General features: G+C 38.9%; 1 protein-coding gene across 5 annotated transcripts in view; it reads left to right on the top strand.

Moving 5' to 3' along the window:
- Positions 1 to 19,119, top strand: part of JPH1 (junctophilin 1) — a 93,990-nt gene that overhangs the window by 65,852 nt on the left and 9,019 nt on the right. For all 5 annotated transcript variants that reach the window (XM_068397056.1, XM_068397054.1, XM_068397055.1 and 2 more), the window contains exon 4: positions 12,213 to 12,874. In XM_068397056.1, the coding sequence (XP_068253157.1) occupies positions 12,213 to 12,874 (662 nt within the window). The remainder of the gene's footprint in view (positions 1 to 12,212; positions 12,875 to 19,119) is intronic.

The raw sequence follows: 19,119 nt of genomic DNA, 5'->3' as shown, positions 1-19,119 counted from the left end.
GCTGTGTAGAACCCAAGCCCTGGGTGCATATCACAGGGTCTGCTTTTTTTTTTAGTGAAAGAGTGGAAAGATATTCAGAGAAAAACAGTGCAGACACTGTTTCTTTGACAAATAAGGATTTTAAAAGAGCCAAAAGTTAGAGGTCTTTGGCAAAAATTTCACTCGGTTATTAAATTTACTGAAGAGCAAGGCCATTGTACTGAAAAGTATCATGGTTTAAAGCTGGGCCAGCTATTAAACTGATGGCAGACGCTCTCTATTAACCCTTTCGCCCCTGCCAGAAGGGAAAGGAAAAGATAAAAGGGAGAGAGACTTACGGGTTGGAAAGTTAAAACAGTTTTAATAAACAATAATAATGAAAGAGAGTATAATAATAATAGTGGAAATAATTAAATATATACAAATATATACAAAATCAAGATGGAGTTCCCCGGATTGCCATCACGTCACTATCGGCAGGCTTTGGGAAGTTGTGGACTGGACTTGGTGACAGACGGGAACTGGATTCAGGAATGCAGGTATTGGGATTGAGAGCAGGAGAAAAACAGCAGAGTCTTCTTCGGACGCCGGCCATAGCAGAAGGGGAAGGGAAGGGGCGAGACCCTCGTGATCCCCCTGCTTTATACTGAGAATGACGTGTATGGGATGGAATACCTCGTTGGTCAATTTTGGGTCACCTGCCCTGTCCGCTCCCCCCTGCAGCTGCGACCCCCCTTCGGCTCTTCACTCTTAAGCAGTGAGGAATTTAGCAGTGACCTTGGTTTCTCTACGAATAAGTACAGCAGGAGCCTTTCTGCATAACATCCCTACCTGTGCCTCAGTGATAACTACAAACTTCGAGCGTTATCAGTCCTAGAAGCAGACACTGTCTGCAAAACATGCAGTTAGTTTCAGAAAGTGCAGTTACTTAGAAGAGACTTAGCTGAAAGGAAAAATCACGGAAAAGTAAATTGGTTCTGTTTTAGTCCAAACCAGGACAAAAGCGTCTGACAGCTATGAATGATATTTTTCTCCTCCTAAAATCTCTAAATCATGTCATTTTGTGGTTGGACTAGGGCCACAAGGGCATATTGCTGGCTCGTGGTGAACTTGTCCACCAGGACTCCCAGGTCCTTCTGTGCAGAGCTGCTTTCCAGCAGGTCAACCCCCAACCTGTACTGGTGCATATTACTTAAATCAGCATTGCAAACACAAGCCAGAACAGAGAAAAACAAAGTTCTCGGTAACATTCCACATATAGCTGAAAGTGAGTGTTACCATTTACAGCAGCGATCGCTCACCAAATGCAAGCTAGTTCGCAGAATTATCAGGCGTAGTATTTAAACTGAAGACAGAGGCTTGCTCCTCAGAAGTGCTATGAGAAGTCTTTAAGGGCTGATAGACTCAACCAGTTGGAGATGAGATGTGAACCTGCTCCTATTGAGGTCAGTTGCCAAGCTCCCATGGAGCAGGACGATAGCCATGCACTTGAAATGTGGTACAGTGGGAGAAGCAGCTAATACTCTTCCAGGCTGTATATACAGAAGAAGCACGTCATGGAGAAGAAGGGTAATAGTCTCTTCTCTGCATGATCCCAGTGACACTGAATCTGAAGTCTTGTGTATAGCTTTGGGCATCGTCATATCAGAAAGATGTGCACATGCTGGGAGAAATGTAAAGAAGTGTGGACTCTACTGGGTAAAGGCAGCTATTATGCCACATTAACAGTCTCTTTATATAGATACAATTCATCTTTTCAGAGAATATGCAGTTGTGATGAGAACAGAATTACAGCCTTTTGCTTCTGCCTATCCTTTATGATAGATACAAAGGAGCTTAAAGAACACTACTGCTGCAGTTAACATTTGCTGAATTCTCCAGTGGATTTTTTTCTAGTTTTCAGAAAAATGTTCCCATGATTAGAGGTTCATGTACTGTTCTTAATAATAGCAGTAAAACATACACTGACTCTAGGCTTCAGTCTCCCTCATGTCCCAGTGCAGCTCGGCTGAAGTAAAGTAGGCTCTAGATTTTCTGTGAAAAAGCTAAAAACTTACCTTCTCAGTTACCTCATATTAAGCAGCCTGCAGGCTCAGAAGCATTCAAGTAGATTATAGTACGTGTGTTACTTAGCCAGGAGCATTCACATTAAATACAATGCGTGTATATTATCTGACCTGGAAAAATGTAGCCTGTCCTATATACAGGAGCCATATGCAACACTGTATAATCTTGTCAAATATTTTTTAAAGTTCTCTCAGTATTCATCAACAGAAAGTTGGAGTAGGTAAAGCAAGCCATAATTGAGATTGCTGGTCATGAGCAATTTCTGTGTCCATAGGCTGATGTCCCAGTGAGGTGTTAGAGAGAGCTGCACAGCGTTCGTAGTGCTGTCTGTCACGCAGGATAAATCAGTTACATTTTTCTGATGGTAATGAATCCAAAGGTGTAAGGGCCTACACACTGTAATCTACTATGCAGATAAAATTATGAATTTTGTACCCTGTTTCGCAAATGTCATGGCTACTTTAGTCACCTACTAAAGCAGTCACAGAAATGGAGCAGAAATTGGATTTACAGTCAGAATAAATAACATTCTTCTTAGTGCTGCTTTCAGACCTGTCAATGTATGTATGTCTACTCTATAATGATGCATTTAGAAACCTTTTGAGGAAGAAAAATGTTACTTTCAGGGATTCTTTTATCCTTAATTATTTTTTAATTATTTACTGGAAAATACAAAAAATGGAAAAAACAAAAATAATGTTTTTCTATTATATTCAGGTATGTTAATGGTAGGGTGACTCTAATTAATTTCAGATTTGGAGGAACTGAGAAGAAGCAGTCTGGTTTTCGTACAGATAGGAATTGCATTGACATCCTTGTTTTGTCATCTTACGCTAGACTCACAAGTTTGTGATGTTGCATATGATTTGGATTGTTTGGTGGAAGTCCATTTCCTTTTCTGTCGTCATTGCTGTTGCTAGCGTCTCAAGTTCATGTGCTTGAGTAGACATTTTAATATTTTCAAGAGGTTTCTTGCAGCGCTGTGAGATAACATAATGCCATATACTTTTCAACAAATATCTGTGTGAAATGCAGAGAGACTAGCAGTAAAGTAGTCAGTTCACAGGCCACACCAATAGATCTCTTGTGCTGTGTAAACATCAGAGCAGAGTAAACACAGAGGCATAAGAACTAGCCTTGGGTTTGACCAAAGTATATGCGTGTCTCTATGTGTGGCTAGTAAATAAGTAACTCAGCACTCTTGATGTTTGTCTAGGCCATGACAGGAAGTGTTTCATCTGGGTTTTGAGAAGGCCCCGTCATTTTCATTGATGTCAAAACCAGGAAAGTAAAGTACTGGCAGTTATTTTAAAGATGGTAGATAGGTATTCTAGCAAAACTACTTGGAAGTTGTTTATGATCCTGCACAAAACTGCTTCCTGAGCAGAGATAAAGAAAGTAATTGTGAGGGCAGCCTTGAAACACAAGAATTTGTATGTTTGAGATTCTTCTGCACAAGGCACTTAATAAGCAATTTCTACCAGTGATTACCTATTGTGGGTGCTTATCTTTACTTAGCAAGAAGGGAAGTTTGCATTTAAGGCTGCATTAAAACCTGCTTATATTCAGTGATGCTATCTTTTAAAGTTAGTCCTAGGTGGAAGATGTGTGTATTCTAACTTTTATATCGCTGAATGAGATGTGGCTTTTCAGACTGTGGCAATAGTATAATATCACATTATGTGCTATCTTTGTGTTATATTTTTAGGTCATGTCAGTAGTACATGGTTTGGAGGACAGCAGGCTGCCAGATCAAATTACAATAGTTCCATAAAATAAATACACATAGGCATCATTCTCCATGACGTTCATGGATCTAGTGAGTGAGTAACTGTTGGCACATGCTAGTTTCAGTGTTGCCTCCAGTGCAGTAGGAGAAGAAAGGCTACCAGGAGTAGTGCTTAAGGATGCAGCAATGCTAACAACAGCTTGAGAACCCCTAGAAGTCTAAGCTGGAGAAAATTTCAGCGAAGGAAAGGAATTTTCAAAGGGGTATGAGGAGGAAATGAGGAGTTGGGAGTAAGAGTGAATTAAGAAAGTGTCCCAAAGGGTAAACGTTATATTTTAGAGTATTTTTGGATTATGCAAAACATGCAGTCTTCTCCCTCTTGTTTACCTTGTAGTTTGCTTTCCTAGGCAGCCATGGTATTTCCATGCTAGTGGTAGTAAGTCCAGAAAAAAAAAGAAAGTGTTGTAAGGCAGCCAAATGGAATTTAAAAATTAATCCAGGCAAGATTTTTGATTTGCCCCTTGCTAGGGAAGCTGCTTACTAGTGTTTAAAATGTTGATCATACCTCACCAAAATGCAGTTGCCATCAGAGACTAAAAGTTAAAGCAGGCGTCCAGACTTGGGTTTCTTTTAAATCTCACCAGCGAGTGTCAACAATCCCTTCCATTTCAATTCTTCTTTCTCTTTTGTGACATGCTTTATTTTTAAACTTTAAAAAATGTGTGATTTTTTTCTATAAAGCATTCTCAAGTACAGTTAAGGAGAGCCCTTATTCCAGCTGGCATAACCAACTTTAGATGCAGCCAAAACAGGCCAACAGGGCCTACATATGTAATTTTGAATTAAGGAATTATTAAATAACATATATATGCATCACTAGGAGTAGGGCAGTTCTTTCTAGGGAAATAACACCTCCAATTTGGCAATCAAGTTGGGTGCCCTCTTACTGTCTGGGGGCCAGAAATCTTACATACCTTGCTGCACATTGACCCAAACATGAAGCATCTGCACCATTCCACGTCCTCTTTCTGGGGCTCTGTATCCATCAGAAGGATACTGCAGACATCTGGGGTGATAACCTCTTAAACTACTATATCTAAGTGAGGCAGAAATAATCACTCAGAGCCCTATGCGTCTTTAAGCACCTTGCCTTATATCCATCAATTTCTCTATGGCTATAATCCTCACCCCTTCATTTCCAGCCCCATTCAGTCACAGTTCAGACTGCCAAGATGGCAGACAGGGCTGCCAAACATTAATAAAATCGTAACCATATCTCTGCTCCGCTGAGTTCATCAACACATTTTACACATGACATTGCACAGCCCTCCATTCATTTGGGGTGAATTCAAGCCAGCAGCCTAGCAGTTAAAAGCTTTTTTTTTCCTGTTACCAGTATAACCTTCAGAAAAATAAGAATAAAACAGAGGAAGTACTAATGACATTAATTATAGTTCTTCCCCCCACTACACATCTCCACAATGAAGCAATAATAAAAACCCCTGTCTTTCCAAAATTTACTTAATATAGTTATTTGCAGTTTCGTAATGACTTACTGAATCACTTCTTTTAGCAGACTGATAAATGATTATTTTTATTTCCTTCACCTACAGTTACCATCCTGAATCCTGATGAATTGTTATAACATAGTTGTCCTATCCTGAAAAATACTAACATAAGAGCATTTTGGATGCTTGCAGGAAACAAGATCCTGTATTAATTGATCCTCTAATGGGTCACCAGGCTTTCCAAGTTTTATTAATGTTCATCAGAGTAGCAAATAAATCTTATTATCAGAGCATAGATATTGTTGCCAACAGTGATGCTTTAGAAAACCATTGATCACATCAGAAGATAACAAACCAGATGGTTTTCACCAGCTTATTTCTTGAACAGTATATAACAACCTCTAATACCAACACCAAACTATATATTTTCCTTTTTTAATACAGTGCATTTAAACACAAAAGACTTCAGCTTTTGCTTCAACAATCTTGTGCCCTGGATTTGTCCTAGGATAATATAATGTGCAGTAAGAAACTTACTCATCATTTACTATTTCCTTCTCCCAGTCTTTGAATTCTATTCAGTAGACAGTTCTCAGCTTCTCCAGGAAGATGACATTTTTGAAGATACGTGACAAACCTATGGCCAAAGTGCTGTGTTGGCTTTTGATTACTCAGAAGACTTGCACTCCATTCCTAGTTTTGACAAAGTCTTCCTCTGCAACTTTAGGCTGTCACTTTACCAAAGATTTAGCAGAGCTTTGAGCATGACAGTGCTTTATTGAAAACCGACCGCTGAATCCAGGGAGATTATTCAGGTGAAGCATATGCTTTGGGTTATGATTTCCCTTTGTTTAACTCCCTCATCTGTAAAATGGCTATTGGTATAACCTTTTTGCTATATTTTGTATTGTACTTATAGATTGTGAACTTTTCAGTGCAGGAGTTCTCTCATTTTTATAGAAATGTTCAGGAGTTTAGTAAAAAGGGACCTCTAATCTTGGCAGGTTTGCGTATAGACTTCAGTGGCCGGCTTGAGCAAATAGCTTTGATGTCATCAACATCACCCTACAGACAACTAAACCTTGCAGTGAAGATTGAGAGTCTTTCTGCTAACAATGCATAGACGTGAACAAAATTAGGGAGTGAAGTATCTGCTTCGTGGGTGGAATTTATCTATAAGTGCAACATGAATTTTCTTGTAATCATGAAATTATAATGTCATTTGTTACCTGGATTACTCTTTATATAGCACTATACATTTGTTACCTCTTTATGTAGCACTAAAGATAGTTAGGTTACATCACATAATGTGTACTCTAGTTTAACAGACAGAAATAAGTGCATGCTCACCTAATAAATACTTACATATTATATTCCATAAATATTATATTCTAGAGGCTGCATTAGTGGCATTGCAATCTTTTTTTTTGCTTTCAAAACACTGGTAAAATTGTAATATGAAATGCTTGTTTTTCATTAATTATAAGAATGGTAAGGCTGTGGGGACAAAAGAGTGGAGGAAGTATCATGAGGAAATAAGATGTTTATAAAGTTATTGTTGAAGTTGGGGGGTTTTTCTTAAGGAGAAGCTGTCTCTTTTTTTTCTTTTTTACTGTAAAATTGCACAGTGTAAGAGCCTAAATGCTATTTCCATATATTAGGAAGGTGGTTTTGCCATGTTTTCATTTTCCTCTGAAAAAAAGAGAGGACATGTCTGAAGAACAAAATCAGTCTCTACAGTAAACACATTAACCTCTAGGTTTTAAATATAGCTTTGCAAGTTATGATGACCTAATTAAGCATAGTCTTATTGGTAATGCCAAGTAATTCCCAATTAGCATTTTTGCACAGAGTATAATTACAGCACCTTCCATCCAAATCACTTCTAACTGATTTAAAGGTTGTGGCTGGGCCTTCACAAATTGGAAGGGGAGAAGGGGAAGGAGGATCCTCACCTCTTGTGCAGCAGCCAACTAATTTACAACTGGGAGTACCAGTTCACCCCAGAGACCAGAGACACCCAGGTGACAAGGCTGCTAGAGTCCTATGGCCTGTGCTTACCTATAGGGTCTTACAAGAACCTGCTTCAGTCATATAGAGTCTAGGGCTGCAGGACAAGGCATCCTCTGTCTTTGTATGGTGAGAGGCTGTCATCTGTATTACGTAGTTTCTCAGGCTTAGCTCAGAGGAACCTACTCTCCCCAAATTTTTTGCTGCTCCCAGAGTGAGAGCTCTTGTCCTCGTGGAGTTTCTCACAACATTCCCTCTAAGACAGAATGCATCTGGCACTGTAAAAATGTTTCCTGTGGAAATTGTTTGCTGATATCAACAGAATTCCCTGTCTTAAATAATTTGGGTTCAGAGAAAAGCTTTTAAACCCAAGTGTCCACTGCATACTTCCTTTTTACATGTGGACTAAGTAAGATGTTATAACGTGCCCAAGGTCATACAGGAGTACATGGAAAGTTGCAAAAGAGTAAGATGCAGTGGATTAACTCTTAAAGAAAATAGTGCTATACAGAACTAAAATATACTAGAACATAGTATATTTTAGTTTTCATAGTACTATTTTTAATTCAGTATTCAGTTATATTTTATTTCTATAAATTGCTAACTATTCTGTTACTTTATAAGATAAGAACATCTCTTGAAAATGCATTGTCCTGCAGTTCTGCCACAAAACATCAGAATTTTTAATTTGGTTGATGTGTTACTACTGAAGTCCTTTTTGACATTAAAAGAAGTATTAACTTGATAATTTTGAGAATATAGAAATCATTATACTAAAATGAGGCAAAAGCTCATTAAATTGTGAAAATGAGATTATGGCAGGTTACTCAGTTATGCATATTGACTGGAATTCAGAATTGCTCCTTGAAGGATCACCCGACCTACTGTAAAGAATCCTAGTGCCTCTGGCAATTCCTGAGCTCATCCTTGTTCAGTCCCATCCTTTTTCCATATCCTCATCTTTTCACTTTCACAAAGAGGCCAAAATACATGAAACTGGCTGGATTGAATAGGCAGGAGTACAACCTGAAGCTCGTATATACAAATATATATGTGCGCCTTTTTCCTCGCTATCCTAGGTGCATTCTACAATCCCCCTCAAGCTTCAGATTTCATCTTGAGCTGATAAGACACAAGGTCTCTTCATAACCTTCTTGGGAAACACTGGCTACATTTACAGTGTCCTGCAAGATGACATTTTCAGACACTGCTTGAGCCACAACCCTGAAACAGCCCCATGCTGCCAATATGTATACCTCACTAGGCCATGGGGGAAAGCATGTGGCTGTCACCTCTCTAAAAATGCTGTGGCAGAACCAGCGTGCTCTTCTCTTCTCATTTAGAGGGCTGGCCACACTGTCACATCACTTACTGGAGCCCTTCCAGGAGGAAGGATGTGTTACACAAGAACTCCACAAGGAATTCTAGATTTAGAACAACTATAAGTGTGTCTGCAACCAAACCAAAGCTTTCCTCACCCCACAGCCATTAATGAAATGCTGTTCAAGCAGACCAGAAGACAGTATGAGACTCTGTGTGCGTACGTTGCACGCATCCACACAGTCCTTTGGCTTTCAGAGGCTGTTCCCCTCAGATGCTGACTAACTCACACTTTAATGGTGCCATCCAGCTGCTGGCATCACAACATCTGTGTGAGCCAAAACTACCCCGTGGCTGACCTTCAGCCAGCAAAGGTGCATCAATTTTGAACCGACAGTAGCAGGGCCAGCATGTCGCCATAAGAAAACACACAGGTTCATCCACAAAGAAAGCTTATCTTTACTTGGTTAGAAAACATTTATTGGTTCTGCTTCTCAGACCAGGTTCTCCTTAAGCACTCGTATATCATGTCTAGGACTGTATCTACTGGTTGCTTGAACTGCAAACTGAAGAACAGAACTCTGTGTTTATTTCCTAGACAGATAATCACACCTTACCTTCTTCCCACCCTCAAATCCTATTCTCGTTAAGATCAGGCAGATGAGAAATTTTGTAGGATCAGACATTAGTGATTGCCTTTCCAAATTCCCTTGGCCCTGTTTCCTTTAAACTTGTGCTGTAGAGGGCTTTTATGCTGAAGAAAAAGGATTCTGTTGCCCATGTCTGTAGTGTCAGATAATGCCTTTAACGAAGAGGACAAGGTAAGTCCTGACAAGTATTCATAGGCCTCAGAAGGGAGCGGGAACTGTGTTCTTGCTGCTTGGAGTCAGTGGTTCAGACAGGTGCATAATCTGATTGTACTGAATACAGTGAACAGATGTAAAAAAAGTCTTTGGGCAATCTCCAAAGCTAACTTCAGCATGGAGCCAAGAATTTGAGTGTTGGAAAGACCTGCTTGGCAAGATTGAAGGCAAGGGATGTATCTCTAATAGCCATATGTGATGTACTGAGGGGTGGGAGGGAGGGCTGCTGTGTTATGTTAAGGCAGTTGCTGAATGTCTGGTCAGACACCCTCAGACGTTACTTGGATGCAGATGGCTGCAGCTTTCTCTGGTGGGGATCAGTGTCACTTAGCATCAAATATTGCCACATACCCAATAAAACTATGCCATTGTTAGCCTGTTGACACTTAACTTCTTTGGGAAGCTCCAGTTAAAGGTGATATGGTTTGGTTTAAGTTTTTTGTTTTTCACTCTACCAGTCTCCTGTGGAGACATGGGCAGCTGAGACCTGGCTCCCTTCTTGTTTCAGAAATTCCATCACAGTTTGGAGGTCTCGGGAAGAGAGAGAGTCCCTCTGGCCAGCCTTGGGAGGCTTTTAATTAATCATAGGAAAGAGTGGAGAGGGGTAATATTTCCGAGGCCCAGATGTGTTCCTTATGAAAGTGCCTTCAGTCCATCAAGTGCTGTCAGATATTAGTAAAAGTCATATCTTTACATATGCTGGGCAGCAGAGAGCTGTCACAGGATGTGAATTTTCTAGATAGGTGAGGAACAGATCAGGTGTCATTTGAGCAGCATTGTAAGGCTGAAGAGATGGTATTGCAATTGGGATGCTTTCACCACAGCAGTCATAAGGAGCAAGCTAATGTGAATGTTGATGTGTCCATAATAAATAATTACTGCAATTTGACAGTTTCATAGCTTGTGCTTAAAGGTTAGGCAGAGCTTTTTTAGCTATCCTCTTCTTTTTACACCCCTAATTATATCCCATGTGAAAAGAGAAGAAAACCAAAGTTTATGCATGTTAAAACCCTCAGCATTACCTTATACATCTCAGCAAAGATGGAAGGAAATCCCCTACAAGATGGAGAATTTTGTGAATGGTGATCATAACTGTAACTTTATATATGGCAACTTTTAATTTGTGTTGTGCTGCCTTTGCCTTTTACCAGGAAGATTATAAAAAGCCATAAGAACAAAGCCTCTAGTCCTCTCCCTCTGTGCAGGCTTAACTCCTCAAAGCTTCCTCCTTAAATGTCATTTGAGAACAAATCCTGGCTTGTCTACGTCCAGCCTTCTTTCTCAACAGCTCCCTATTTCCACCCCTGGTTTTCAGAGATGCCAAAAACATTGTGATTTTCCTGCTCAAAAGGCATTGCATGACGAGTAATTCTTTTTCTCAGCAATGCTTACTTACCAGATGACTCAGTAACTTCCAAAAACTTCATGCTGCTCTTCCTTCCTCTCATCTTAACGCTGTGTAGTGATGCATATGCTTCTGGCATCTGTAAAAACACTGTATCTGCCTAACACAGCTAGAGCCTCCTTTAAACTCAAAAGCAGAAAAATGCATGCAGACGTTCTTCTCTGGGCACAGAATTTCTCTATGACATAAAACACAGATAAGCCTCACTTACAGAAGATAAAAAAATCAAAGGAAAGTAGTGGTGCTAGAAAAGATAGAAGTGGAGAAACAGTTGCAATGTATTTGGCAGAGACCATTGTTGAACATACAGAAAGATTGTTGCAGTTCTTTGTTCACTGAACTCCCCAGCTTCTGACTTCTTAGGGGATCTGGGATGTGGCCTCAGGGAAAAAAAGTAGAAAAAGCTGCCCACAATACAGACAGATTTACAGCAATTTTGTTTCTTCAACAGAGTGTTTGCTCAAGTCCTAGCATTGAACTGTTAAATCAGACAACCAAAACCTGGAGCAAAGCATCTCAGCCAGCTTGTCTTTATGTAAACAGCTGCACAGAAATGCACCTTGATAAGCAAGTCCTAGTGGTGAATGTGCTCACAGGTGTTTAGCTAGGATTTGGGAGGAGGGTATTCTTCATACTGGCTGCTCTGTAAGTATTCCCCTAGTTAATGTGAGAATATTTGTCTTCCTACCTTCTAAGCAGAATTGTGTTACTGACTAGAGTGGTTAGCCTGGGTCTTCATATGGTAAGTGGTTGAATTAGGAAGACAAAGCCAGTGTGTGAGGGTTCAAGGCACATATATATGTATATAAGGCAAGCTAACATGCACGCAAAGGGAAAAAAAGTGAGTCAAGCCCTATTTCCTGTAATTATAAGGGCAGAAGAGACGTTTCATTCTGATAGTTAACTACTTCCATGTCAAAGAGATACTATGATCATGAGGGTAGAAATTAAATAGATTAGAGTAATTAAGCAAAACATACCTCAAAACATGCCTCTCAGAAAAAGAAAGAATGATAGATATGTAAGGTAGATCAGTCTTCAGTCCCTCAGACTTCACTCAGAAACAACGTCCTATGACCCTTTGCAAAGGTGAAAACATAAAGTGACTGGACCAAATTAGTAAGTAGTCCCAACAATTACCAAAAAGTACGGTAAATTCAACTACTGCATGATTCAGAGTAAATCACTACACGTTTCAGTGAGTTTTTGGTAACACCTGCCCCTGCCAGCATTTTAGCAAGGCAGTTCAGTCTGACATCCCAATGCAATGGTTTTACTGTGAAGTCTTATTTTTGTTTTAATCATGATATTTCTATTACACTATTTTTCAGGCCCTGATTATATCAAACAAAAATTTCAAGAAGGAATGGAGGTGAAAGAAAGGTCTGAAGAAAAAGTTCAGGAAAAACCGCCTACCCCGAAAGAGTCACCTCACTTTTATCGAAAAGGTACTACACCCCCTCGAACACCAGAAGCAAGTCCAAGGCATAGTCCTCCACTTTCTTCTGAGTCTTCTCCCTCAAAACAACTGAAAAGGCAAAGCTCCACTTCTGGGGCAAGACTCAGTCAAGAAAAAAAGCTTTTAGCCACTGAGAATATAACACCCACAATTAACAAGCCTTTATATTCAAAAGCACCAATGGAGGAGGAAGTAGCTGTGAAACACCAGCCAAAGTTTTCAGCCCATCACAATCCCATCAGCACAGAGAATGGGGAGCTGCATGGTCACTACCATGGTTATTATGTAAAAGTGAATCCAACAGTGCTTCCACAGGAGCTCAGGGAAGAAGATGAATATGTCAACCCATCACCGTCAACGCTTGCACGGATACCCCACTCACAGAAGCCAAGTCCTGCTAGATCTTGGGGTAAGCCAGATGCCAAAGAAAACAAACCTGACACAAAAATTAAGAAACCAGAATTTGCTGCACCAAAGAACCCAGCTAATAATGAGTCACATTCATCAGTGGGAAAACAAGTAGAAAACAGCTCGGTGAGTACTGCAAGAAACCCTTTCACTTTCACTGCGCTTTTGCCTCCTAGGGCTGAGCTTTGCAACCTAAAGACAGGCAAAGTTCACTTCTGTCAAATCTTCATCTGGATACAGTCTGCTAGCTAGAACCCTCTACACCAAACTAGAGTGAGGAACAAATATTCCAGTCCTTATCCTTTTGGAAAACTGGCATAGTTGATAGCCAGATACTGACAGACTTTTTAAACATGAATCCCTATTGCATCCATAAATACAAAACTGTGTCAGTGTGCGTATTAGTGTGTGTGTGTGTCTGTGTGTATATATATATATGTGCATTTATGTGTGTGTGGATATATATTTGCAGATATAGAGATATATATTCTCTCTTCAAAACAATGTTCATTGTACGTCAGTGGGTAATTGGGCAGTACTGGGCGTTACACTCATGCTCCTCCCCAAAGGTCTAGTTTTGAGTACTGTTGGAGACAAGGAATGTCTACTTTTGAGCACTGTTGGAGACAAGGATGCTGGCATGTCATCTGACCCAGTCCAGACAATCTCCTATTTTCATTTTCTTCTCTGTGTTGATTGTAGGCTCTAAAAACAGGCAGTTTGCATCAAAATACAAACTGTTTTAAAATGCATACATCTAGCATTGCTTGCGTTTTACAGTGACATGAAAAATTTGACTTTCTTTTTCGTAGGAAATGGAGAAGGAGTTTTAAAACTATACATTCAGATCAGTGTGAATCTGAATCTCGTTATTATTTAGAAATAATAGAACTATCAATAGTTATGCAGAAAAGGAAAGATGACTAACAGCACTTCTATTCCATGTTAGAAGAAAAAGCCAGGTTATCAAATTCAGAATCTCTGATGATGATAAAATTATTTCTGGACCAAGAGAAACTCAGGAAAATGTTAGTTGTAGATCCTGAAGTTAACCTTTAGCAAATGAAGAGGTCTAGATAATTGTCATAATGTTTCTTTTCTATAAGCATTGTTTCTTTGAATCGTTTTTGGTACTCCAGACGAAAAAAAACAGTGTGTCATTATTGATGGGATAAACAGAATGACCCACTTAATGAGATCCAGATAGCCTAGCACTGATCTCAGGCAAAACAGTTGAATAATTGACACCAGACTTCATTAATAAAGAGGTGTAAGAATTTCCAGCCCACATGCATTGTAAAATGTCTTGTCAAACAATTTTGATATCTTCAAGTGTGACAGAGTAATCATATCCTCAGTCTAGAAGGTCACTTGATTTGCTTTTACACAGTTATGTATTCTGACAAGAAAGCCAGAGTAACGCAAAGGCTAAATGTCACATTAATTTTTTTTTTTTAAAAACTGACTGATGGTTCTCAAAAAGTAGTTGGAAAAACATCAGTAATTTGGTGTTAGTCTGGTGAAGTCATTCTTGGATTAATTCTGCTGCTCTATTTTATTAACATTCTTATTAATGACATGGAAGAGGACATAAAAGTGTTACCCATGAAGTTTACAGAAAACAGAGAGACCAGGTAACTCATAAATAATGAAGGCAATGGATCACCAATACAAGCTGATCCAAATCACCTGCTAAGAAAGATGCAAGTGTAATTATCCATATGCAGCACAGCAAAATATAAGATTGTATATTGAAAGACAGTTAATAGAGCCTGGCCGTGCAGGATCAGAACTGGAAAAGATTGGTGAATCAGGAGCAAGAGAGGTAACTGAGCATGACCTCCCAGTCTGCTGCTGTTGTTCAGAGATGTTAATATAATCCTTAGATTTATCAACAGGAAAGATTAAGCAAGAGTACATGGGGAGTCCATTTTATCTGGTTTTGGCACTGGTGCAACCACTTCTGGAATAAAATACAGTGTCCATAAATCAGGGATTTAAAATGAAAAAAACCTTAAGGGAAAGTCCCACGAAGAGCTGCAAGAATGATTAAAACTTATCTTACAATGAAAGATTCGAGGCAAAAAAAAAATCTGACACATTAAATCACTTTCTGTAAATACACTTTATAAAATAGTTTCCCAAGCTAACTGGCAAATGTGTAAGAAGATCCAACAGCTGGACAGATTTAGAGAAAAGTCTTGTTGCTTTTAATGATATTAATTAAATGTAGTTTTCAGATGCCGAGTTTTTGGAGCTGTCACTGAATAGTTCAATAATGAGCATTTTGCCAAGATGATATCCTCTAGTTCAGCAGGAAGCTTATATTCTGTTTTGTGCAGATCAAAGTAGATGTTCACAGTGGTTTTGTAATCTGCAAATCTGTATTACAGCTGGTGTCAGTCCTTTAACCTTTCAAATCTCACAGATATGACTCCTATATAGGGTAGCACAAAGTTGTCAGACTTGCAAATGTTGAGTGAGCATGCACAGAGTTTTAGCCTGAATTTAAATCTTTTGTTCAGCTCTGCTGAAAATAAGTGGCTAGAAATAGTCCTTATTTTTCCTACATTCCATCCAAATCAAATAATGGTTTGGAGCTGAGGGATTCTTCACCTTAAGAAACTAAGTAGGGCACCTAAACAGCAGTTTATTGACCTTCTGGAATGATCAGGATAAGGACCATGAACCTATAGCCTGTTATCAGGAAAGGTGGAAGAGTGGTGAGATATTGTACATTAGCAACTGTTTGTTTACTAATGCTACAGATCATCTGGGAACTGTCCCTCTGCTTCGTTTGGAGCACACTAATTGCATTATTCTTATTATCAGCATTTCAGTAAGGAAGGAAGGTAGAATTTAGGAACTCATTTTTAATATAACGGCGTTTTAAGATATATGTAGATGTAGGTGGTTTTTTCAAAGATGTCTTCCCTATGTGTCTATAAATTTGCCCTCGTAGAATAAATTTCCTACATGCTTACTTCTTTAAAATGCTGAAATGAGTAAAAATCCTAAAACAATTAAAGCAGAAATTGGCCTAGCGAACTGAGGGAGAGATGTAGTACAGACTGACTGTTAACACTGCCTGGAGACTTTTCTTTTTAATTTTCTGTATCACCTTTCAGCCTCAGAAAAACAGTAGGCTGTTCTGCAGCACTCCTGGACTGAGCTCAATAGCGTGCTGGAGTTACGCAGTGGCTAACCTAAGAGTGCGCAGTTACTGGGGAGAAGTTAGATCAGTGTACTTCTCTTTATCCCAAGCACTTGTGAATATTGAGAGACTTCAGAATTCTAGGGCTGCATTGGGGAATTTTTTTTTTTTTAATCAGTAATTTGCAATTGCAGTAGTCATCCTGACAAATTATATTGTTGTGGTTTTAAAGTAAGTCTGCCTTAGATCCTCCGTAAAAGTTTAAAAATGTATTTGTTAAGAAACTCTCAGTCTCATGAAAAGAGAACAAGAAAACTTGGATTTGGGATACAAAATGAGTCTATAACATTTATTGAGCACTTTCATTGGTTTATCCGAAAGTCCTGTATAAAATTGTGCTGTGCTTTTTCCAGGTTTTCAGTGAGAAAGCATTAAGAAGATAGATATAGGATGTATGATTTTCAGTTCTTCCTTTCATATATCTAAATCAAAGCCATTTCTTACATCTGAATGAAACATAAACTTTAATTTGGATTAAGAACTTTAAACAACTTCATTTACAGAGAAGTCTCCAGTAGCTGTTTTAGTAATAAAATTCACGTTTCATATTTTCTGTGAATCTGTTTCATCCTTAAGAATGTCACTGAATATCATCTGCGCGATAAGTTGGTTTCAGGAACAGTATTGATTCTCTAGATATCCCTGTTTCTGGCATTATACTTGAAAAATATCAGCACATAAAGTATATAAATGTGTTTGTATACTTATTTTCTGATGTTCAAAAACCAAAGTTTAGAATCATTTCAGAGCTCATGAGAAAGAGCCATAAGACTCTGTCATAGTTTTATCAAGGTGAAAATATGCATGAAACACTACGACAAAGTTACTGTCCATCAGCTGCTCCAGAATAGTTGCCTGTTTGCAGGCATTTACTGTAGTGAGAGGTAAACCATGCTTTTTTCACTGAGCATTAGGCACCTTCAAATTATCTTGTATTTACCACAGTGTGAAGTGTGCATAGAGACACTTGACCACAAACCAGTACTAACTGTTGTTTCTAATTGCTTGTTAGCAGCCTCTAGCCCCAGTATCCTCTTGAATGCTCCTGTCCCACCTTGAATGTGAGCTAATTTGAGATTGTCTTGGATTTGGGTAAAAAAGTGGGATTGAATTGCAAAAAAATAGCATTGCAGTGTAGTTCTTGAATTCACGTTTGATTTTCCTGACATGTGTTGCCCTAGCCCAGGTACAAGCCCAGGCACAAGTGTTCTACTATAATGTCATTTTTTGGTTTTCCTGGTAAGGATTTTTAAGCTACACAGAGTGTTTAGCCTGGTTTTTACCTGTATCTAATATCATGACATTTTGCTGAATGTTACCCAGTGTGCTTCTACTCTCATCTCTTTGTTCACTTAACATCCAGTTAGTAAGGGATATAACTACCATGATGTTAGAAAAAATAGATCAGTATTTGCCTGATCCTAAAAAAACTTCTGAGCAAGAACTTTATGCTAAATTTAATGGACATTCCTAATGCAATGGGATTACAAGACTAGTCTTAATACTTCCTGGCACTATGTTTTAGGAAAATAACTTTCTTCCCTCTCCAAATGAAAACTAATCGTATGGTTATATTTGTAACTACATAAGTGTCTGACTTACTAGAAGCTGAAAGGGCAGTTTTTAAGCAGGACTGGAGTTTTTCTACTACAGCTTCTTTAGTGCACCTGTTCTAGTCACTCTTGGACTGTTCAGACTAATTTTGGCTTTTGCTATTTTAAGCCCTTGCAGGACACTGCAGTCTTATTTATGGTATTTGTCTTAAAGCATTAAATGTGCATTTCATAGGTGTGTACAAAACAGGTAGTAGTTTATTGCATAATAACCATGTGCTCCATAAAAATTGTTTGATCATTTTTTTTGTGTATCAGGAAATTCTGCTTTGGGGTGAAAGTTGCGGTTATCAAAAGAGGAAACAAAATGCACGTAGCAGGCCAGAGGAGACGGGATTTACTTCTTTGTATAAAGCGTAGACTCATTATCATAAACAACACATTTTTCTTTGATCTTCATATAAAATCTGCAACCCAGTTCTTAAGGTGTCAGTTTCTTCTGTCTTTGTAGATGAGATCTCTTGATTCAGACTGTAGCCCCTAGGTTTTTTAGCCTAATTTATCTAATGTTATTGTGATGAGATTGTTACACCTAACCTGACTGACAGATGCATCAATAGAGAATCCCCTCCCCTCCACCAAGCTTAATTCTGTAAGACTATGCACTAATGATACAGAGTTGCTGTTTGACCTGCAACTTGCCATTCAGCCAAAAGCTGTCTTGCAGCTATCAGGATGCTGTTTCAGGATATATTTCAGGTAATGAATGAGTTCCTGGCTCCTGTGAAGTCCTCATAGGTCCAGATTTTTCTTCAATAGTAGTAAATCAACTTGATTTCCATGGATGTTATTTTCAAATATGCAAAGCATTAGACGGCCAAATCACAGTGAATTTTAACGGTATTAGGCAACCATCTCCTTCACAGTTCCTTGCAATTCCTGGTGCAGTATAACTGTAAAATCTTTAGGTGGGATCCCAAATGGGCAAGGACATCTGTCACTAGACCAGGTTACTCAAAGCCTTGTCCAACCTGACTTTGAACACTTCCAGTGATGGGGCATCCACAGCCCTGGAGAGAAAGATGCTGAATCCAAATCTTAGTGGAATTTAATAGTGTAATCACACTTGCTGTTGATAGATACGTAGCATTAGCGTGTATGTATTATTCTTGTTTGTTGTGAGATCCTGGGATTTTTTTTTGCAAAAGAAGAAGTCATTAAATGGAAGGTTCACTCTAAGGGTCTTGACACTGACATTCCGAGACAGGAAAACTGAGAGATTCTCAAAGTAGCTGTTGTTTCAAGTAAACATGTTTTATTGCCCAAAGTCTTCCAATATGGCTTTCATGCATAAATCTCACAATTGCCAAATGCATTTGGTGGAATCCTGGTGGGAACTTGGATTTCCTTCACAGTAGAAAAGCATAGAAGTACCCAAGCTAGCACAATTGCGACCGTACCAGAAAAAGAAGAAATTAACCTTGAGTTACACACTACTACAGTAAGGCTGCTTACAGTGCTGTGGTCAGAAACATAACCATACATGGAGTCATGCTTTCCTTTTATGCCTGTTCTCTGTCACCAAGTGTCTCATATTCTTTGGC

This window comes from Nyctibius grandis, chromosome 3 (genome assembly GCF_013368605.1).
Source record: "Nyctibius grandis isolate bNycGra1 chromosome 3, bNycGra1.pri, whole genome shotgun sequence".
Classification (NCBI taxonomy): Eukaryota; Metazoa; Chordata; class Aves; order Nyctibiiformes; family Nyctibiidae; genus Nyctibius; species Nyctibius grandis.
Note: the sequence above shows the minus strand (reverse complement) of the source record. Positions and strands in the feature narration are given on the sequence as shown.